The sequence below is a fragment of the Calonectris borealis genome, chromosome Z, assembly GCF_964195595.1.
Source record: "Calonectris borealis chromosome Z, bCalBor7.hap1.2, whole genome shotgun sequence".
In the NCBI taxonomy this organism is placed as follows: domain Eukaryota; kingdom Metazoa; phylum Chordata; class Aves; order Procellariiformes; family Procellariidae; genus Calonectris; species Calonectris borealis.
This window is the reverse complement of record NC_134352.1, coordinates 29,809,514-29,833,955: the sequence shown is the minus strand read 5'-3', so window position 1 is coordinate 29,833,955 and position 24,442 is coordinate 29,809,514. Positions and strand designations below refer to the sequence as shown.

The 24,442-nt window shown below is 44.1% G+C and overlaps 1 protein-coding gene across 3 annotated transcripts in view; it reads right to left on the bottom strand.

Annotated features, from left to right (window-relative positions):
* The window catches only part of RNF38 (ring finger protein 38), a 137,335-nt gene extending 113,517 nt beyond the window's left edge, over positions 1-23,818 (bottom strand). For all 3 annotated transcript variants that reach the window (XM_075136645.1, XM_075136646.1, XM_075136647.1), the window contains exon 1: positions 23,278-23,818. In XM_075136645.1, the coding sequence (XP_074992746.1) occupies positions 23,278-23,803 (526 nt within the window). In that variant the 5' untranslated portion in view covers positions 23,804-23,818. The remainder of the gene's footprint in view (positions 1-23,277) is intronic.
* Between the last annotated feature and the right edge of the window lie 624 nt (positions 23,819-24,442).

Genomic DNA, 24,442 nt, shown 5'->3' with positions numbered 1-24,442 from the left:
GAGTCCCTCTCGGTATAGGAAAACCCATTAACAGACATTGTGTGGCTTCCTGGGCACAAGCAGTTTTCCACAGCCCTAGCAGACTGGTAAGAAGTCTCCTGGCACCAGGTCAGATAGATTCTATATGACGGTTTCTCTGCACTTCAAAAGTAGTCTGCTTGATTACCAGTTTTTCTTTTTGCAGTACTTTGCAAAGTACAGCCTCTCTGAGCACAACAGCAATGTAAGTAAATGTAAGTAAAAAGATTCTGCCCCATGAAGCAACAAAGCATGGCACATTATTTCCTGGTTCAGAAGCCAGATACCAAGCCTATGATGTTGATTTCTAGCAGGATACAAGGACTGAGGAAAGTCTGAACTTTCTTTAGATTGCCTAACACTTAGCACATGACAGACCCTTCTGTGCTCATTTAGTGGGAAACTGAAACTAGAGAAGGAACAGCAGATAAAGTTAGGGCTGGAGAAGTTAAGAGAGAAGAAAGCAGCAAACAAAATATTACATACATCCTCTGGAAATGATGTCTTTGTTTCTCTTCCTCCTCAAGACACACAGAGGTGATGGATGGTAAGATGAGTTGGAACATAGGGGAACATTATTAGGAGTTAGGATCTGAGTACCAAGGAAATAAACAAGGATATGTGCGGCCAAGACCTAACATTAGGAAAAAGGAACTGGAGAGAACTCCTCCCAGACAAAGCTCAACCCGGCATCTGTCTAATATTAAAAGATTCCCACTTCTGCCAATAGTGGGAGGTTACAATGAGTTCAAAGTATCCTTTAACAAGAACCCAACACAGAGCAGCAACTAAAGTAAGTGCTCTCAATACAGGCAGTCTCTCAGAAGCCATCAGAAAGACTGGAAGACCCTGCTTAATGCTCCTAATAGTCCCATGTCTAGGTGGCCTTTCAAGAGCTACTTTGAGAGAGAAAAGCACAATCCAGATTTTATAACTCAAGTACTATCAGCAGCCTGTTTCAATAAGCCATTTGATGTTAGTTCTCCTAGAGTCAAATGACTAAGCTATGCTCTGGATTTCTAGACATAGATCCTCACTTGTCTAACTGCCAGTGTTTTCTACATTATTTTCATAACAGAAGCAGCATCTTATGATGGGAAGCTCTCTCAGTTTTTACAGGAAATTGTTTCTCTCCAATACTGGCAACCATACCACAAAGCTTATGAGAATGAACTCTTAAGTTGAAAATAACTGCAACACTAAAATGTTTTTAATGAACAGTTCAGCTGGGAAAAAAAGTGTAGTCAGACGTTTAGTTCTGTAGAACAGGGTTAATACACTTCTGTGAAATGGTAACATGCTTTTGGGTTATAAGGGCAATTCAGGTTTTCTGCTTTTGACTTGGTAAGAAAGAAAATCTAATATGCATCATATGCCTTGAACAGTTTACATCATATTTGCCTGTGCATATCAAACATGAGGCAAAAAGCACCAAACATGTAGTAGTACTGTAAGCACAGGAGGAAAGCAGTGGGGCTACATGAGCGAACCATACAGCAGAGCCTGGTAAAAATTACATTCAGCAGCTGAGGTTGGCATCTACCAGCCTGCCAGCTTGTGCTTTGCATATTATTGAGAGTTAGGTGGGAAGGATCACAACCCTCAAACTGAGAGGCCCCTAGCTTCAGTCTCCTGAATAGTAAGGATTACTCAAAATTGCAAGTACAGAGTGGAAACCACGCCATTCATTTTGATTCATGAACAAACTGAATCACATAAACGACAGTAAAGTTCAAAGAAATATCTGCACATTGAGGCCACTGCACCTGTGAAATTTTTCATTCACTTTGCATTACTGTAGAGCTGCACGCAACAGAAAATAAAACATTTTCTTCCCGAAATACCAAGTTACTCTCTTTTTCTCCCCCACCCAAGTTCCGTCATCATTCATGCTATTTCTATCATTATCTCCACATGGGGAATTTTTTTAACAGCCCAAAATATAAATAAATCAATGCCATCACTATTTATTTACTTTTACAAAGCACTTGTTTACTGTGTGGGTCTGTCTGAAATTTAATCTGTATATCCCAATAGCCCCCTAAAGAACTACCAAAATAGATTACTAGTTACAGCAAATAATCTTTCAGATTATTGAAAAAATAAAAGATCTCTTATTCAACATTGTAGTAGCTAGCAGCCCTCCCTGTTACTCAGTGCTCCTAGCAATCTACCCAACAGGTTCAATGGGTGAAGAGAGCTGGAAACAAACATCACCCAGAAGTTACTACACAGATTGGAAAGAAGTGGTTGCAACCTCTTTGCTTTCATTTCTTGATCCCATGTTAGGGCAGCACTGATGTGAGGGAAACACTTCCAGCCCTCCCACATACTGTAGGTATGCATCTCTGGGATCACCCAGTGAACCTAGACAAGGGATTTAGCTCAGTTAACACCTAACGCTAGTGCTAAATTGCAGCAGTTCATTCATCCAGCTTAGGAGCTTATCACCTGGTCAGCAGCCAGGTGATAATGGGCAGCTTTTTCTGCTATTCCAGCTGCAGTTTAAGTGTGCATGAAGTTATGACCTTAGAAACAGAGTTAGTTTTTAGGACATTCCTTATATTGTTTCGAGACAGCTAATAATGGGGTGGATGCCTGATTCAGAGCTTCATGACATGAACTAGAGAAAACACACACACACACAAAGCAAATGCTTTATGAACTCTGAAAAGACCAAAGCTGTCCTTATCGGCCTTTATGCAAACCTAAACCAAAACCAACTCTTGCAGCATGTCCTGATTTCACCTTCCTCCCCTGTTTTGCCACAATAGTCCCACAGCCTTACACTCAACACAAAGAAAGAAACTGCCCGATATTGAAACACTGCTAGCAATGGATGCAGATGGTGTTCCTTACTTTGAAGGGACTGTGCGTCATCACGATAAAAGCTTCCTAGAGGAACCACCTACCTAAGAGTTCATGAAAAGGTCCCACACCCACCCATTCCAGTGAAAAATTAATCCCTTCAACCGTATTTAATAAAATTTTCTTCAAACAATACTGATGTCTTGGATAAGCCACAGCATCTGCATGACTTTGGAAAGGCTCAAAATGGGCCAATTTTCATCACAGTACAAAATACAAGATGGGTGACTGTCATGGTTTAATCTGGCAGGCAGCCAAATACCACGCAGCCGCTCGCTCACTCCCCCTCCCCCCCCCGCCCAGTGGGACAGGGAGAGAATCAGAAGGGTAAGAGTGAAAAAAACTTGTGGGTTGAGATAAAGACAGTTTAATAGAACAGAAAAGGGAAAATAATGATGATAATGATAGAATATACAAAATGAGTGATGCACAATGCAGTTGCTCACCACCCGCGTTGACCAATAACCAAGTAGCGATCGGTACTTCCTGGATCACGCCTACCGTTCATATACTGAGCATGACGTCACATGGTATGGAATACCCCATTAGCCAGCTGGGCTGGCTGTCTTGATTATGTCCCCTCCCATCTTTGTGCACCTAGCTCAGTCAGTAGGGCATGGGAGCTATCCTTGGACTAGGAGGGAACTTAGCAACACACATCAGTGTGTTATCAACATTCTTCTCCTAGTAAATCCAAAACACAACACTAGGAAGAAATTTAACCCTATCCCAGCCGAAACCAGGACAGTCACCTAGAGCTACACCAACTGATCCTCACAAATACAAGAGTTCCTAATCATTTCTTCTTGGTATGCGAACCAAATGCTACTCAGAAAGGAGCACTTCCTTAGAAGCACAAGGACAGAAGCCATTTCCCTTTCCACTTTACTCATGAACCCCATGCACTCTTCCAGAGACATGGTTTCACTGATGAGCAAAGTTTATTACTCTCTAGTCCTGCCAACAACCTTTCTGACCTCTGCCCTTACATGAAAATACATAACAAAGCTCCCTCTGACCTTGTGATGGATGTGACTGCTTTCTGAAGTTTACTCTGGACATCACAGCCATCGACATTTGACCACAAGATAGGTATTAGACAGATGTAATCCACTTAGAAGATTCTTGCAAAAATACACACAAAAATCTAGGTACTGCATTTACAAAAAATAGATGAAGTATAGCAATTTGATCACATGACAGAGCGGCAGGTCACTCATAAGTAGACTTTACTGCAAATCATAGATCAGTCTGAACTGTTTACGTTCCATTTATACGGCTGGATTATTTCTGCATCTTTGTTAGTCCTGCAGCAGCTTTTTCTCTCTGCTGTGTGGGAAAAAAAAAAAACATCACCACCATGACAAAACCCCCACAACTTTCTGGAAGCCTTCTGGGTAAAGTTAAAACACCAAAATTCCCCAAAATCTAAGTAAAAGACACGATATATCAATCTCTCTCTACACCAAAAGGTTTTGGTTTAGCATTTCATTTTTAATTTGGTAATTTTATTTTCTTTACAATTCCAGACTTTTCCGCCATGGCAAAGTTACAAGTATATACAGTATCCTAAGATTTCTGACTAGTGAGTAATCTAGAGAACATCAGTAGGATTCATAGACCTTAGATCCTTCTGTATATACACATTTCTTTATTCAAAATAATGGCTGCTGTGCAGCTCATTTTCAATTTCAGATACAAGCTTTAGGATGAGGAACCCAGAAAAACCTTTGGGGTCAACTACATTACCCTTTTCAGCTGTAGAACTCTTCTAGGCAGCAAACTGCTTAAGTCGTAAGTAAACAAAACAATACAAGCTGCTGAGTTCACTCTGCTCCCCTACATTAGCTTTTCCACCCAGCTCTTCATACACTTCATCTTGCCCCATGGAAAGCAGTTGCGTTTCCTTCTTCAAGCACCTGTATTGGCATTGTGACAAAATTAAGAGCTCAAATTGCCTGTGTAGTCAAAGGAGAGATAAGCACATACAGATAGGCAATGTTTGTCTGCAATGGTTATCTATGTGAATAATTCCAGACCTCTTTATTCCAGGCCATCTTGTATTGGGTTTACATGGCAAGGTTTTGGTAGCTGGGGGCTACAGGGGTGCCTTCTGTGAGAAGATGCCAGAAGCTTCCCCTATGTCCGACACAGCCAATGCCAGCTGGCTCCAAGATGGACCCCGCCACTGGCCAAAACTGAGCCAATCAGCATTGGTGGTAGCGCCTCTGTGATAACATATCTAAAAAGGGGTAAAAACTGCTGCACAACAGCAGCCAAGAGAGAGGAGTGAGAGAAAAAATGCTTTTATAAGTATGTTAATGACAAAAGGAGAGTCAACGAGAATCTCTATTGGATGCGGGGGGGTACGTTGCCACCAAGGATGAGGAAAAGGCTGAGGTACTCGACGCCTTCTTTGCCTCAGTCTTTAGTAGTCAGAGTGGTTATCCTCAGGGTACTCAGCCACCTGAGCAGGAAGACAGGGACGGCGAGCAGGATAAACCCCCCATAATTCAAGAGGATGAAGTTAATGACCTGCTACGCCACCTGGACACTCACAAGTCTATGGGGCCAGATGGGATCCACCTGAGGGTACTGAGGGAGCTGGTGGAGGAGCTTGCCAAACCGCTCTCCATCATTTACCAGCAGTCCTGGTTAACTGAGGAAGTCCCGGACGACTGGAGGCTCGCCAATGTGACGCCGATCTATAAGAAGGGCCGGAAGGAGGATCCGGGGAACTACAGGCCTGTCAGCCTGACCTCGGTGCCGGGGAAGATCATGGAGCGGTTGGTTTTGAGGGTGCTCACAAGCCATGTCCGGGACAACCAGGGGATCAGGCCCAGCCAGCACGGGTTCATGGAAGGCAAGACCTGCCTGACCAACCTGATCTCCTTCTATGACCAGGTGACCCGCCTAGTGGATGAGGGAAAGGCAGTGGATGTGGTCTACCTGGACTTCAGTACAGCCTTTGACACTGTCTCCCACGGCATTCTCCTAGAGAAGCTGGCGGCTCACGGCCTAGAGAGGTACACTCTTCGCTGGGTAAAAAACTGGCTGGACGGCCGAGCCCAGAGAGTTGTGGTCAACGGAGTTAAATCCAGTTGGCAGCCAGTCACGAGCGGTGTTCCCCAGGGCTCAGTACTGGGGCCGGTCCTGTTCAATATCTTTATCAATGATCTGGACGAGGGGATCGAGTGCTCCCTCAGTAAGTTTGCAGACGACACCAAGTTGGGTGGGAGTGTTGATCTGCTGGAGGGTAGGAAGGCTCTGCAGAGGGACCTGGACAGGCTGGATCGATGGGCCGAGGCCAACTGTATAAGGTTCAACAAGGCCAAGTGGCAGGTCCTGCACTTCGGCCACAACAACCCCATGCAACGCTACAGGCTTGGGGAAGAGTGGCTGGAAAGCTGCCCAGAGGAAAAGGACCTGGGGGTGCTGATTGACAGCCAGCTGAACATGAGCTGGCAGTGTGCCCAGGTGACCAAGAAGGCCAACGGCATCCTGGCCTGTATCAGAAATAGTGTGGCCAGCAGGAGCAGGGAGGTGATCGTGCCCCTGTACTCGGCACTGGTGAGGCCGCACCTCGAATACTGTGTTCAGTTTTGGGCCCCTCACTACAAGAAGGACATGGAGGTGCTGGAGCGTGTCCAGAGAAGGGCAACAAAGCTGGTGAAGGGCCTGGAGCATAAGTCTTATGAGGAGCAGCTGAGGGAACTGGGACTGTTTAGTCTGGAGAAGAGGAGGCTGAGGGGAGACCTCATCGTGCTCTACAACTATCTGGAAGGAGGTTGTAGCGAGGTGGGTGTTGGTCTCTTCTCCCAAGTAACTAGCGATAGGACAAGAGGAAATGGCCTCAAGTTGCGCCAAGGGACGTTTAGATTGGACATTAGGAGAAATTTCTTTACTGAAAGAGTGATCAGGCCTTGGAACAGGCTGCCCAGCGAAGTGGTGGAGTCACCATCCTTGGAAGTATTTAAAAGACGTGTAGATGAGGCACTTAGGGACATGGTTTAGTGGACATGGTGTGTTGGGTTGACGGTTGGACACGATGATCTTAGAGGTCTTTTCCAACCTGTATGATTCTATGATTCTATGAAACAACTCTGCCGACACCAAGGTCAATGAAGAAGGAGGGGGAGGAAAGGGGAGGAGGTGCTCGAGGCACCAGAGCAGAGATTACCCTGCAGCCCATGATGAAGACCATGGTGAAGCAGGCTGTCCCCCTACAGCCCATAAAGGTGGTGGAGCAGATATCCACCTGCAGCCCATGGAGGACCCCAGGACAGTGCAGGTGGATGTGCCCAGAGGAGGCTGTGACTCCTTGGAGAGCCCGTGCTGGAACAGGTTTCTGGCAGCACCTGTGGCCCCGTGGAGAGGAGCCCACACTGGGGCAGGTCTTCTGGCAGGACTTGTGGCCCCGCGGGTGACCCACGCTGGAGTAGTCCATTCCTGAAGGACTGCAAACCACGGAAAGGTCTCATGCTGGATCAGTTCATGAAGAACTGCAGGCCGTGAGCAGGACTCATGTTGGAGACATTCATGGAGGACTGTCTCCCATGGGTGGGACGCCACACTGGAGCAGGGGGAGAGCATGAGGAGGAAGGAGCAGCAGAGACAACATGTAATGAACTGACCACAATGCCCATTCCCCATCCCCCTGTACTGCTGGCGGGGGAGGAGGTAGAAGTCCAGAGTGAAGTTGAGCCTGGGAAGGGAGTGGTGGGGGGTATTTTAAGATTTGTTTTTATTTCTCATTATCCTACTCTGACTTTTGATTGGCAATGAATTAAATTAATTTCCCAAGCTGAGCCTGTTTTGCCTGTGACTGTAATTACTGAGTGATCTCTCTGTCCTTATCTCAGTCCATGAGCCTTTTGTCATATTTTCTCTCCCCTGTCCAGTTGAGGAGGGGGAGTGATAGAGCAGCTTGGTGGGCAGCTGCTGTCTAGCCAAAGTTAAGTCACCACAACATGATAACCTTCTTTCTCCACAGGATTTCATTTTAGTTCCCATAGTTTCTAATTTCTTAAATTCTGTGCAAAAGAACCGCACTCCAGAATTTTCTTCATGTCTCCTAATTCAATAACAGGCTACAAAAGTAATGAGCTCACTTTTCTTTCTAATGATTTCTTAGTGTTTCCTTCTTTGTAGTTGCCAATTCCCAACTTCTAATATTTTTTAGTTTGAACTTAGTAAGGTATCTCATTTCCTGGTGGTCTTGCTTGGCTAGTTTATCACCCACTCTCACTCTGTTTCATCAGGAGTTCCCAAAATCCCATCACACTCTTACCTTTCTCAAGTAAACAAGACCCAGCTCTCCCAAACTCTCCTATTACCATAGCTCCTTGTGCTCCAACTGATACTCATGGTAACATCTGAAAGCAAAAGCAGCAACACAGATGCATGTCAGCCAGTACCTGTGACATATCCACATAGCTCAGCAGTTTCCAGTTGTTCATCTAGCAGCTTAACAGCAAAAATACCCATTTGAGTTCAAACCCTAATTGAGACATAAAAACTTTGAGAAAGGGGGCAAGTTACTGCAATTATACCCAGTCTATATGGTCATTTTAAGTGACTAACTCCTTCTGATGGGGACTGGTATTACCAGTATCTTTATATGACTGAACACATTACCACTTCTGTTTTTAATGAAGGTATACCTCTATCCAATCCAGAACAGAGGGCTCTCAGATTTAGGCGCAATGTATATACACAGATTTAAAAACATATATGTAGTCTATTTTACTTCTAGGTATATTTCAGTTGAAGCCAAGATCTCATGAAGTAGTATGTAGATCTGGAAGAGAAGTATCTAAGTAGCCAGGTCAGCCAGCCCCAATAGCAAGTCATTAGCTAGTAGAGTTACATATTGTAGACAGTTTCACAAAGAACCCCGTGAAGTTTACAATGCATTCAACACACCTCAATCTAGGATGCTGTAGAGCCAGTTTCTTCCTCAGTAGTACCTCTTTTTATACTTTAAATAATGCACAGAGGCAATTAGAAGTCAAGGAATGTGACCACTGCTAAATTGTAGATCTTTTTAAGAGATACAGAAGTGACTGTTTTAGATACTGAGGTATGTAAGTTCGTGTGCCTGCCTGTAAGCATTGCCACATGCACGGGGTGTTTGTCTCTAGCAGCAAACGAACAACTGAAAATATGCAAGGCAAAAGAGAGTGAGAACCTAAGACACTGGATTTATCACCAGTTGTGCATGTTTTGAACTCTCAACCCTTCTTTGAGAGCATCAGTATGCTAATAACAGTAATAATAGCAAGTGTGAAAATAGAGATTAATCAGCAGAAATGTAAATGTATATTTAAAGGAGACTTTGAACGCACAACGACCTTGTGATTTGTGAGACAACCATTTTTGTTTCAGCAAACTACCCTTTTCTCAGGGCTGCTCCTACTTCAACAGCTTCTGGGTCATCTCCAAAAAACAAAGGAAGCCTTCTAATCTCTCTGTAGTAACAAAGATCAGCCACTGGACTTTGGGAAGTCTACGGGAACGATGTCTCTTGCCTCCCCCTTTCCAAATACAGACTTCACAGTACAAGAGCACATATGCCTGCTTTAACATAGGCATAAACAGTGAAATCAACAAACACAGACCAATAGATCACAGATCAATTCTGTTTTCATGATACTTGATGTACGAAGTTGAAGCATGAGTGTTTGTGGTTGATGATGAGAATTATACCTACACTTCTGGAGACAGCAGAGCAAATCTGCTCCTGAAAACCTGCCCGCATCTGCTCTGTATCACAATGTTTTCTGGAAAGCAACATCTGCATTGCCTGAGTGAGTAAACTTAGAATTTAAGTTCTCACTACCCAGGTTTTTGCAACACAAAACATGCCATATCCAGAGCAAAACTCCAGAAATTCAGACATAACCAGAGATCGGACTGCCACATTTTTTTTAATATATATACCAACCCAAGATCTACTTCCCCTGCTTTTTGTAAGTCATAAATTCATAACAATAGCATTTTGCTTCATGTGCAAAAGCCTTCCTTATTAACACCTGTCGTGGTTTAACCCCAGCCAGCAAAAATAAACGCCACGCAGCCGCTCGATCACCATCCCCCCCCCGGTGGGATGGGGGAGAGAATCGGGAGGGCACAAGTAGGAAAGCTCCCGGGTTGAGATAAAAACAGTTTAATAATTGAAATAAAACGAAGTAGAACAGTAATAACAACAATGAGAACAACAACAATAACAGAATACACAAAACAGACAATGCACAACACAACCGCTCACCGACCGCCGACCGCGTGTCACGAACGGGGCGCGAGCCCCCCCCCCACACCTGGTTTTTATACTGAGCATGATGTCACATGGTATAGAATACCCCATTGGCCAGCTGGGTCCACCACCCCGGCTGTGCTCCCCCCTCCCGGTGCAAGCATCACCCACCAACAGCCAAAGCATCAATGGGCCATCAACGCTCCTTTCACACCGAACCCAAAACACAGCACACCCCCCAAGCTACTGGGAAGAAAGTTAACCCTGTCCCAGCTGGAACCAGGACAACACCGTAAAAAGAAAGTTCTAAGCCCACTTTTGCCATACAAAATCCTCACAGGCAATCCAAGCAGTTGAAGCAAGCCAGCATGTTGTTCACCAGAGCTCAGGATCACTTTCACATCCCAGAAACATGTCTCCCAGATGTGTTTCAACCTCAGCCTGCTAACTGTATTTTCCATCGAGACCTCTGGACAGCCCTGGAGAACACAGATATCCATATGTCCCAGTTTCCCCTCTACGTGGGAGGGGAAATTTTCCCTGAAGCTACGTGACAGCTCTCCCATTTTGATGCCAGTGCTCCTATGATAACATAAACAGCTCCAGTGGCCACAAGAATGCTGAACATAATACTCTGCAAGAGATGCAATTCAGCCCACTGAAGTATTTTTACTACACTTTGAAATCTGTTCCCTTGAAACTTGAAAAGGACAAGCTTAAATGGGTTAAGAGGTAGCAAAAGCAACAAAAAAGCCTGGAAAGCCATGAGATCAATCCAGAAAGCTCCAGCATGACTTGTCAAATGAGCTGAGAGGAGCACAAAATTTTTTAACACAAGAAGCAACAAAACCAAGACAGCAAAATTTAGGCAAAGCAACATAAAGGCATAAAGCATGACTGTTTTGTAGGAAATCACTCTTGATTTCATCACATGGACTACCAGGACAAGAAGGCTGAAGCACTCCAAAAAGCTACCACATGGGCGCCCCCACATGGCTGGAAATTTCTTTTCAATACCAAACATAAGTGTTAGGAACTTGGAATTTCAAGCATCTGTAAGCTGGTGGTCTACATAACAGAACAGTGTATTGGTAAGCAGTGATTCTCCAAGAGCACTGTGTCTATAAACCAAGAACAATGGGGTTATCAGGTCAAAATATTCTTATCGATGACTTACCCTGTTTCTCAGAACAGGGCAAACTCTCCCAGAGTGGGCAATTCAAAGTCACTTTCATGTCTGAGAAGACCATCTTTGCCACTTTAGCTATACTGATTAAGTTAGCATAGCATAACTTTCTAGCACAGACAAACCTTAAGCAGTAACTCCAAAGATGCTGGATAATAAATATCAAAACATGTCAGTACACAGACATTCAACAACAGTCATCCCAACTGTACTAAAATAAGTATTTTCACCTATTGCTGTCTACAGAGATCATAAAATCTTTACTGGTTATTCTAGGCCCTCACTCTACAGAGATGCAATAAACCTTAGCCAGCATTTCTTCTCCAAATTGTATAAATTCAAGATCTTCAGAAGATCAAAATTAAAAATAGTTCAGTAGGCAATCATTCTGGTATCTCTTTGCTGGACAATCCACCTTAATTTGAAAATCCCTACAGACATAAAAGGCCTCCAAAACTAGACATGGTGCATCGAAAACAAAGCTCTCCTTCAGCCTTGTACAATGATAGAATGATTTCCTATGTCTTGCCTTCTGATGCAGATTATTAGACTTCTTTGCTACTCCTCTTTTTGTCACTATTAAATTTGAGGAAGAAAACCGAAGGGGTAAAACAGCAGAAAAGGGAGAAACTCAAAGGTAAGGAAAAACTAAGCTACTAGAAATGTTTGTCTCTTTGGGACATCAGTCACAAACAGAAAATGCAGCATCAAACAGACACATGATGTTAAAGAATAATAAATGAAACAAATGGCACAACTCTTTGCTTTCAAATGCTTTAAGGCCACTTTTGCCCCAACCTAACCAGAGACTCAGGAACTACAGAAAATTCTGGTATCCTCTTTTGGTCTCACTACCCGCTTTGCCACACAGCCTCCGTGCAGCTGGTTAACAAGAAATACAGATGATGCTTCAGTTAATTCCGAAACAATACAGGCAACTCAATTACTTTGAAAATTCTCTTTCATGACACAGATGTTTTAAGAGTAAGCCTCAAAAGAAATCAGTAGTTACATGAGCAGCAGAATTAACAAAAACTGGTTTTCATTGATTTTTGTTCTGCATTTTTATGTTCCCTCCCTGCAATAACCCAGCTCCCCTTCAAATCCTTACAATCCCCATTCCCTGCAATTCCTTTGGTTTCCCTAGTCCTTGATACCCTTCATTTTTTTTCTGTATCCCTGTAAGAGAGCCCATACACTGCAGCTGTTTGAAAGCAAATTACTGGCTGACTGCCCAGCAACTACCTATGTCCATGGAGCAGTAAGCCAAACAGAACAGTGTCAGCTCCTTTCATAGCGTTTTCTTCAGGGGACAGACTAATTTATCTGCTACTTAACCACTGATTTCTTACAATTCTTTTTAAGAAACGAAAAAGCCTCTCTCAACTCAGAAGCTATTTACACAGAAACAGGACTGAAAGAACAAGCATGACAGCTTTACATAGAATACCAACTTCACATTTACATGGGAAGGTAACCTGAGGAGGCCATACACCACATTTTTTTGCTCTTTGCCTACTTTCTGCTATGCTCATATTTTGTGTTACTGACTGCATTTTTGTTTGTACCATTTTTCTTTAAAAATACTGTAGAAGATTTATGGTCTAGTAGACTCATCACATCATAAATATTGGTTAGGTAAAGACTAGCAGAAAAAGATGAAAATACGTCAGTAAGTATCTTTTTTTTTCTTTGTTTGTACATATTTTACTCACATACCGTACAAGCTTGAAAAAACCCCTCCTATTACTGAACAACACATCTCTCAATTCATTTATCTAGCACCTTCTGAGAAAGTGTACCAAGTATGACAGCAAAGACAAGACTCAACATCCCTACACCTCTAAGATTGAAAAAAAATAAAAATTGAAGTGCACACTTTTGTCTGTCAAAAGAAAACAGACTGTACATAAACCAGCAAGCAAATAAGTGAGGAAGAAGGGTTGAAGAGAGGCAGAAAGGTAGCTCTGCTTTCAGCACTCATTAAATACAAACAGATATTAATGCTTTTCCCAAAAGCATTTATACACAAAATACCCATCACAAAAGATATTTTTGGGTGTGTAGGGAAGAAGCGTGTTAAGATGATCATGGTGAAAAAATCAAAGTTGGAAAAAAAAAAATCTTGCAGACAGAGGTGACACTTGTATGCCTAAGCAAATTGAGTTCTCACCGTCACTTCTGACCATCTGCAACTAGAACAGTCCCAAATTATTATTACTTCTCTGTTATGTACAGTGCCTGAAGCAGGCATCCCCAAGACAAGGGTAACACGCCCACTACAGCGTCAGAGTTATTCAGATTGAGAGACACTGCCGGAGATCACTTAATCCAACCCCAATGCTCAGATCAGGCAAATTTAGAGCAGACTATCCAGCAGCTTGTCTGGCTAAGTTTTGAGTATCTCCGAAGTTGTAAATTCCATAATGTCTCCAGTTCTCTGCTGCAGTGCTTGACCGCATCCAGGGTGAAAAAAATTCTTCCTAATATCTGAACAGAAATTTATCTGTTCCAGCCCGAGTCCTATTCCCAGTCTCTTGCCCTGCCAGCATGCAAGAGTCTGGCTCTATCTTTCCTGCACCCTCCCTTGAGAGAAGGGTAGACAGCATTGAGATCTCCCCTGAGCCATCTCTTCACCAGGCTGCGTAACCCTAGTTCCCTCCACCTCTCCTCATAGATCACATGCTCCAGCCCCTACATCATCGTGGTGTCCTCAAGCAAGCTCACTCCGCTAAGACAGTATCTGCCTTTTCAGCAGAGCTGCTACACACCCATTCAGCCCTCAGCCCGACCTTCTGCATGCAGTTATTTTGCCCGAGTGCAAGACTTTGCATTTACCTTTGCTGAATGCCATGAGGTCCCCAATTCTCCAGCTAGTCAAGGTCCCCCTGTATAGCACACCTGCCCCTAGCATACTGACTGGTCCCCACAGTGCGGTGTAATCTGTGAACTAGCTGGAGGACCACTATTCCACGAGACATACGTTGTTCAGAAATAGGAGGGTTTCTTTCAAGTTTGTACGGTGACACCATCCTAGTCACTATTGTCATATAATTTTTGCCATATTTACCACTTTCATAGCTCTTCCCTAATGCCTCATGTTCATTATGCCCTTTTTAAAAAAAGCAGCCAAAATGCAATAAATCCTGTAAGTTATTTTTCCTCAGTGTTCAAATTCTTCATTATTAGTACTTTTTGTATCTCACTGCATAAAAGCAGGATCAATAAGTTTTATGTCCCATCCCCTCCTCCCCTCCCCCCACACCCCCCCAAAAAAAAAAGATAAAAGAATATCCATTTTTCCAGACTAGGAGCTAACCAGCATATTATGAATTTACAGACTGCCTGAACATTTTCTCCTGAGAACTCCAGTGCGAGTTTCAGAATGTAACTGACTCAACCACCAAACTCAGGATCATTCAGGATGACCAATTTTTCCCACCCTTAGACTAATTTAAAATTAGGAAGAGAACATTTCATTAATCCAAAACTGTTGCAGATTATTGGTTTAAATAAGGATTTATATACACACTTCTATGGCTTAGCATCATGGATGACCAACCAAAATATTACACAGCCAGCAAATGAAAGAGTCTACGGGCAGAAGAGACTGCCAATATTTTAAAAATAAAATTAGTTTTAATGAAGAAAGGAGTATTTTTCTGGGTGCGTCTCCCTCACTTTTTCAGTCCAACTCAACATACACCTATGAAGAACGACATCAAATATATCTTGATTCCCAGTTTCTTGAAATATGCCACTGCAGCATGTATCACAGTTTGCTGCTTTACTTCTTTACAAGCACAGTCACAGATTTCTTAAGTTTCAACACACTTCTCATACCAATGGCTAAAAACCTTCACCCCCAAGCCTCCAAAAATCATAAGGAATTTCTGAAACTGCTCAGAAGTCTAACCTGTATCCTACCTCCAAATCATCTTGCAAAAGCAATTTTCAGATCATATCATAAACACTTTATGTCATCTTGCTCAAAAACACGCACAAACCACAAGGACCATAGACTCCGGGGGTTCTGAGCCAAAAGGCTCAATAACCTGCTACTAAATCTGCACAAAAATTCTTTCCAAAAGCTACTGCTTACTCCTGCTTGGCTTGCTGCCATATCAACTTACAAACAGGAAAAAGTGATGCAGAAGATCTGTACAGAAAGCCTGCACACGCTACAAATAGGCAGATAAACACATTTTCAACAGGAATAAGAAAATGACTGAAAAATGTTGATCTGCAGGCGGGAAAAAAAAAACACCACAATTCAGACCCTGCAAACATTTGCACATGCTCTTAATGAAAGCAGAAGTATCCATGTGCCTAAAAAACAAATCTTCACAGAGCAAGAACCCAAGCAGATAGTAAATATAAATCTCTAATGTTTTCACTTTGGAACCTGAACATACCTCAGGTGTGAAGCAGCAAAAGATAAAGAGGGGATAACTTTCAGCTGTGCTGAAAAAACATTCAGTAAATATTTTCAAACTGTATGTTGCAGTTCCTTGGTGCAGGTTCAATCATACAGAACTAGTGCTGTTCCATGTATTCTCCAACAGACCCAACTGTACTACATACACAGCTAACATTACTAACCATACTTCATGGTTTAATAGCCACTCCCCAGGCTCTCATACAAGTATAAGTCATGCAAACAAATACTAAGTATGGCTTTTAGCAATTTTTAAACTATTTAAGGATAGTCTTCCTAACAGGCAATTTTCCTGGTATGCAGATTGTGAAGTATTTTAGTAAAATTCACAGAATTCATACTTTACACCTCAATATACAGACTGGCAGAAAATACATAACATAACTAACAACTTTCCTCCTGCCCTCCTTCCAAAAAAATGTCCCTTGGAGCACAAAAAGTGCAATTCCCTTATTCATAAGGGATCTCGAAAACAATCATAAACACCCATTAACAGTGTAAGTAATGTTCTTTTTGATACTGGCTGCATACCCTTGTGCTACAGTTGTGTACATTATACAAAAGAACAAAAATTCAATGAAAAACTTAAGCAAACTTTTCTGTTGGGTGGTTTTTTTTTTTTTTTTTTTGCAATTAAAGTGATGGAGTATGTCTCCTTTTAAGATTATCATTTGCCATTTGGGATTGTCCCAGAAGCTGGTGACCAAGCCCAAATGCTTAGAGTTGTGAGCTCTGAAACACTACAATGTTTCGTTGAAGGCTGGTTATTGTGACAGCCCTTGTCCAAGAAAGCCACACCAGCTGCTGGACAATGCAGCAAGCAACACAGATTATCCATGTGGATGCAGAACCCCAGTCATTACAAGAGAAATTAGAGAGATGTCTTGACACACTTTACCACCAACAGACGGATCACAGACGTTACTTTTTCATACATCGTGGCTGCAAAGGGCTTGCATGAGAGAGAGGATGCAGCGGCTCAACCTAAACACAATGCCGGCAATAATGGCAACAGCAACCCAGGAGCTTAGAGCTGAGATCCCAGGCTCTCCACTGAGAAAGATCTAGGGAAGAGTGTTTTAAGAATGAATATTTGGAGCACGTGTGTGCATTTGAGAAGCTCAGAAAACAAAAACACTATACATTGTGCTTGCTTAGAATTCTTCTGAAAATACCTATGACTTACTATTTCAAAAACCACTTACTGCATCTTTCCCTGAGCAAAGCGAAGTATGCATTCTTTTCACTACATTACACATCAAGTAACTTCCAGAAGGAAGCTTTATTTTAAGCCATGAGAGCACAAGAACAACAGTATTTTTCCCCTCAAGAATGGAGAATCTTTTCCTCATTCAGGGAATTTTAACAACCAAGCATTTACTGTATTTCACATACAAAAGAAAAAAACAGTTTAGAACAATCATAGAAAAATGCAACCAGAAGGTGTTAAAAAAAAAACCCAGCACCAGAAAAAAACAACCCACAACAAAACAAACAAAACTCAGAAAAACAAAGGTGGGAGAAAGCAGCACCACCATATTAGAATATTCATGCAAAGGGAGCTCCCACTGCAAACTTCCTAAGATGCTCTCTGGCATTTTGGTACTCTACCTTCTTGTCATCCCACCCACATCTTGCATCACATTAACACTGACAACTCTTACGTTTAGATGACACATCTCCCTCTGAACTTCTGATATGAAGCAGATGCCATATAAGAGACCACTTAAAGTACGTGCAGTGCAAGAACTAAGAAAAAAAGCTGCAATGCTATTGGTTGAAAAAGATTTAAAGCCTATCTTTCTCACGAAAAAACCATGGATCAAAAAGATTCTGTACACATGTGGATTTCATTTTGCCAAGATAATTTGTGAGTGGAAAAAAAGGGCTATATAAGCAGCAAAACTAAATATAAAAAGGCAAGAAAAAAAATTTTTTTTTTAAGCGAGCACAGCTTTTCCAAGGATTTACAATTTTCACAATCATATTTATAAATATTCTTTAAAGCAATTTCTCATTTCAACCTTTTTGTGACAAGGCAAACACACTTCTCAAACTAGGTGGAGAAGAGTGTTGACTTTTCAGTCTCTACACTCATCTGAAAGCTTCATCCATGGGTGAAGCAGTGAGAGTAAGAAGCAGTGAGAGTACAAAATCCACCCTGCTGCCTAACTTTTTTTTCTGTAGTAATTTCATCTTGGAAAGAAATAGCTCAAGGCTCAAATAGCTCATGTAATGTGCCTGGGATGCCAACTTCAGATGGATATGAAAATGCAAATGTTGTAGCATTGTCATTAAATACAGAAAAATCATGCAGACATAAGAGGGAACTGTTAGGACATGAACCAAGCAAATATACACACATACACATACATATGTATACCTGTAATTTTTCATTACATTCTTTTTCTTTAAACTGAGACTGTACTGCACATCGAATCATCAATTATCTGAGTTACTTTAACTGAGATGAGACTATCAGTTTCAAAACCAGACAAACGTTAACCAAAAAACCGTACAAGATGTCAGACCTAAATTGCTTTTTAGCTGCAAATCCATGCCATCTTCACTAATGCCTGTGGAGCGACACCAGTAGAAAAATCAACACACACTCACATCTAACACTTCCCTTCTTAATGAAAATTACTCTCTCCCCCATTTCCTAGGCAATTAACAACTTTTAGCCAAGGCAGTGGCTAACGAAAGATGGGTGAGTTTACAAACCAAATCAATTGCCAGCTACATTGCAGCTCTGTAGTACATTTTTTCTGTGTAGCCCCCGAAACTCACAGTCGTTCTGACAGCTGAAGGATCAGTTCCAGTAGGTCATCCAGTTCAAATCAACAGATGCTGACAATAATCTTAATCATCAATATCTTGATGGATTAGACCAAAAGGATAATTTAGATTATTTCATAAGCAGTTATTGCAAAGCAGAGCATGCATTTCAAAATTAAATGCTTATCTCTGGTCTTTTTCCTATTATTAAACTAAAGTTTGTACTGTAGAGACAATTTGGAATTTTTCATTCCTGTGCTCCTGCATGGTTTACATTTGAAATATGCCAGTATAAGAAAGGACAAAGTTGTTCATACTGCAAGAACTACAGTTAAAAGATCTGCATATTAATTTTATTTTATTAATTTTCCTTAATATATATTTATGTCAGTCTCACACTACCTTTAAATACTTATGTCAGGGGGGAAGTATCAACATTTGCTAGCATTCACTTGAACTGGTTGGTGCCAGCACCTAAAAAGCATACCTTTATGGCATAGAACAATTTCAGGCCTTAAAATTATTGTTTCCAGTTCATATAAGCACTACATAATAATTTACCAAAGAAAGTCAAAGTGAAATAAAAAATAAAGTGATAGAGTAGTCACAGAGAATGACTTAAAATGAATATACATTATCTGAAAATAACTGTTAAGGAAGCACATTTGCATCTATTTCCCAAATTAATCCCATAAATATGCAACTAATTTCTGTTACAACTAACTTCTTACTTCTTGAAATAAACATTCAATGTATGCCTGCTAACATTAATTCCATGATTCCTAGAATCTACTCAGAGTACAACTACTTTATGTAAAAAACAAAGCCTTCTATCTTCCTTTATAATGCAAAACTAGCAAAAACAACACACCCATATTATAATAAATAATTCTGAGATACTGAAGGTAATTACAATCTAGTGTCCAAGAGAGATTAGCTCTACCCAACAAACATGCACAGTAACAGGTTTACAATATTCTGATAATTCTAACCAAGAAGTACCACCAAGCCACTTCTTTACTTATGAACATGGCACTTTAACCAAATTCAAATAACGGTGCTGCAACACTAGTTTCTGGTTTAGGGTTTGTTTGTTTTTAACCTATCAAAATCAAGCGCAACTCTTGAAAACCAGCCACATATTGAATGTGCTTCACTTGTTCTTCCTAAGAAGTTATCTTTCCATGTTGGTTTATTTTACACAGTTATAAAGCTGTGAAGGCATCAGAAAAAGATCATAAATCAGAAAACTTGCATCTATCTCCAGGCATGCCAGAATTAAGTGCAACACTCATTCTAAGGCCACAGTAACTGCTTTCCCGTTTGAGAACAAAACCACACATAGATGGTATAACTATGCACAACTGCTAAAGGCACAAAAGCTTACATGTGCCGATATGAACATACAAGGAGTTTTAGTACTTATATTACAACTGCTTAGCATATACAGCTAGGCAGAATCCCTATGAATTCAAACAGCTTTCTACTGCACTTAATCAACACACTAGTACTATCTTTACAAGCAAGTCCATCCCTTCACATTCCGTAGTCATGCGTATGTTTGAAAACTGGCTCTGATCCTTTCATCAGCAGTTTCAGCTTCTCCAAACCGAAAGACTTAGCAGATGCCTAGTTATCTGCCTGCACAACTCAGCCTCATGTGCATCTTAAACAATAATTTTAAAGTTATTCTAACTAAAGAGTTTGCAACATAAGGAAGGTAAGCAATATTAATTAAATTTAGCAAAGTTTACCAGATGACATCCAAAAAGCTGATATGCATAACAAAGGTGTTTAAAAGAAAAGCTGCTTTCACCAGCTATAGACATCACACCAGTACCTTAAGTACACGGCAACTTTCAAAAGCCATCTTTCCTTTCCAAATGCTGCCAAACCTGAGAATGTTAATATAGACCTTACCAAAAAATTGAAGTTGCAAAGCTCAAAGAATTTCCACTACAGACACACTTTTCTCTTCTTAGCTGACAACCTTGCCTCTAGGTGGGCTTCTCTGTTTCACTAAGATGCATGTACCCCAGCAGAGTCAAAGTACTTTATGGAAGGCGAAGTGCCTCTTAAGATCAGGATCAATTTCCTGAATGAAACAAAGAATCAGCTCTTCAGTGCAGTCTGAATATTTTCTAGTCCAACATTCTTTCACTAATTTGACAGCCATGTATAGAGACTTCCCTTTCTGTTGACACACTGTTTGGAGAAAAATACAAAAGAAACATCAACAAAAAAAAAGAACCAGCCATCGCTAAAAGGGGGAAAAGAAACAGTAAACATTCTCGCAACCTTGCTTGTAAACTACAGTAATTTCACCAACGCCTAATATTTGAAGACCAGATCATAATACAGTTTTTTATCAAAAGTTAATATATTAGGACCACCAATAGAACACTACTGCTTTCAAGAGCACAACTAAGAGGATGCTCAGCGAAACAATCCAAGTTTGGCCCTGATGCCAGAGTACAGTGCATCATTTCTTCCTCTGGTGGCAAATATTTGAATGAAACAGGAAGATTTTCACAAAGTCAGAATAACAGTCTTTCCCTTTGGAGCAAAAAAAATACATTTCTCATCCCCAACCTAGAAATCTCGTGGATTTGTCTGTAAATTATGACATTATCTCAAAATTAGAGGATGAATCAGAGTTCATACTACATGAAACCATTTTATGTATTTTTGAGATCACAACTAACACAAACATTCACCTGCTACTGTGACTTAAGTATATTGTAAAACTTAATCACTTAACTTGGGCATCTGCAAGAGCTCTTTTGAGCAAACTGGTTCTGACTATTCCAGTTACTGTTAAGCACAGGACTTTTAAGCACAGGATCTGTGCTAGTGAAAACCAAATCATCAGGACAAACCCAAAAAGCCCCTTCCCTTTTTGGAGAAGAAAAAGGTCAGCATTCCCTAATCCAACAGTAAGGTACACTAGGCCTGTGATGAATTCATTATATGAAAAGAGATATAGTTCTTTTCTCCACCAAGATTTTCCAAATCATGGGAAATACAAAAGCTTTTATCTCCCAACAGGAGACCTAGCATACTAGGTCAATTCGGATTACTAAGAGCATGAGAAGGTTAAGAGAGGTTTTAAGATCAGGCTTTAAGATAAGGTTATCATCTACATCAAGAATGTCCAAGCAATTTTAAAACAGAAAGTTGAAATACAGTTTCATCAGGTAAAACCTCCACTTCCAGATCACCTATACTGGAAGAATATTTTTCTCCTGTGTATTTTATTTGGAAGGCCCAAATAGCTAGACAGGAAAGACTGATCTTCCCCACGTGCTGTGTGGTCTCAGCACATAGGAAAAGCTATTTTTGAACTATGCAATACAATTCAAAGGTAAAAACTCAAGTTCTTCCTCAACTTTCTGCATGGTAATCCTTTAGTATGCTGTCAACCACAAACTTCAGGAGGAACATATCTATAAAACCTACTTCATTTCAGAGCAAGATTTCCATCAGTATAAACACCCATACTGCAGACTCCTGTAAATCATCCACGTTGAGCACCACTTAATATACGTTCTAAGAAAAGACTAATTAGGTATCTCATTTCTTCACCCTCCAGGCCCAAAGAATGATGTTTTGTTTTCTGCCATTCTCCCATACCACTTCCTAATTACTAACTTCTTATATACATAAACAGTTTCATGCTTGCTGCCATGTACAAACAACAGCTTAAGAAAACATCTAAGGCCCCAGTCCTGGGGGCACACGTTTCAGCACGTGGGAAACTCCACTGCAAGTCTTGGAAGCTGCTCGGGTGTTGGACAATAAGCACATCAACCCAGATCTTGGGACCTCAGTCCTGAAAACATCGTAGCTCCAGGACAAGTGAACCACATGCCCAAAACCACTTCCGAAGAAAGACCCTGCTGCTGGCTGTTTCTAACAGGAAACTCAAGAACACGTTTAAGGGCCAGCTGTGGAGGGCCCCGAAGGCACTCCACCAGGGTTCCCACAGAAGCAGCCTGACTTTCAAAGCTTTTTGAAGCTACGCGCAGGGACTTAAGGTGACCCGCCACGGTAAACCGCCAGCTTCCGCAGACACAGGCAGCCCGCTGCGAGGGGCAGCGCCTGATTCAGGGACACGGACACATCCCTACGCAAAACCCTTCAGGAGCGCTGGCACAGCGGGCGCGCCGCGGAGCCCTAGGGCAGGCTGCAGACGTACGTAGGAGGGAAGGCGGGCAGGGCCGGCCAGGCCCCGTCGCTGCCGAGGGCACACCAAAACCTCGTACGAGACGCGGCCACTGCCGCCGCGACGGCGAGCAAGCACCGACGTCCAGCGCAGCGCAACCCCTCCGGCTGCACTGGCAGCCGACAGACGGGAATGCAGGGCGGGGAAGCGCTGGCAGCGGTACGACGACCGGAGCCGACACCCCCAGCCCCAGCACCGCGGGCCGGCCGCGCTTCACAACGCCGCATCACGACCGGCGGGGAAAAAGCCATGGCCGCGCCGCACACCCCGCGGCTGGCCAGGCGGACTGTCGGCAGGCGCCGCGACTTGCCTCACTCTGCTGTGACCGGCGGGAGTTTTTCCTCCGCCTCGTCCCACCACCCCCCACCCGGCGAAGGACTCCCCGGGGCGGCCGCGACTCGGGGCGCTGCGGAGGACAACTTCGAGGCCCTCCGGCCCGGCTGCGCTGCCGGGCGGGGGTGGGACGCCCGGAGCTGCTCCCCCTCCCCCGGGGCCCCTTTCCCGCTCACCTGGCGGCGGGCCTCTGGCGCCCGGGGCGGCGCGGGGTGCGCCGTGGCCGGCGGGGCTACCCCGGCCCTGGCTGCGCGCTCCCGGCTCGGGCAAGCTTGGCCCGTGGAGGGGCGGCGGCGGCGGGCAGAGGGCGGGAGGCGGCGGTAAGCGAGCGGCGCCGCCGCTCATGGCGAGTCCGGGGAAGCCGGAGCGGGAGCGAGTGCGGGTCCCGGGGGGTGCTGGGAGGAGGCAGGCACCCGAGGGGGAGGTGGAGGTGGCGGCGGCCTCGGCAGCGGGGGAGGAGGCACGGGAGGAGGCGGGGGGCGGCGGAGGGGAGGAGGAGAAGGAAGGCAGGAAGGGGGCGGCGGAAGAAGCCACCCATCTGCGGTGCCGGCCCGCCTCGCTAGCCTGGCGGAGGGGCTGGGGCCGCTCGCTGCCGCTCTCCTCGCCGCGCGGAGCAGCGCCGCGGTCCCGCCGGCGGGCGGGGGCGAGGAAGCAGGCGTCGGAGTGCGCCGCGCGGGGCGCTGAGCGGGCGGCGACCGCCATCCCTCCCGGCTCCGGCCAGCCGGCGGCGCCCGCCTTTCCGAGAACAGCCCCGCCGCGGGAACGGAGGAGCGCTCAGCGTTAGCGGGGGCACGTGGGCGGCATGGGCGACGTGGGGAGCCTCCAGCTGGGGCGCAGCCCTCAGGTGGGCAGCGGAAGCCGGTGCCAAGCCGTGCCGGCTGCTGCGGGGGAGAAGCTACCGCCGCCGCCCGGCTCGCTGCCGAAGAGGTGGTTGTCTCCCCGCCTGCTTGCTTCCTCCCTCCCTCCCTCCGCCCCAGCGGCCCGGCGTGCGGGAGCGTTCAGCGCGCCGGCGGCGGCCCGGCGCCTCCCCAACGCCGCTCGCCGCCCGCGGGGCCGAGCCCGCTTGCAACAGCGCTGCCACAGGGCGCGACGACCCGCGGAGAGCACAGAGGCACCGCAGCCAGTCGCCCTTTATTGTGGCGGTGCCCTCGCCGCCCCTTCGGCCGGGCGGGGGAGGGGGGCCCTCACCGCGATCGGCTGGGCCCCCCGAGGCCCCGCGGGCCTCAGCCGCCCCGAACAGACCCTGCGCGCAGAGCCCGGAATCATCCTCGCCCCCTCTCGAGTTACGTCTCTGCGGGCCGCTGGGCACGGGCGCCGCGACAAGCCCTTTGGCTTTGTAGT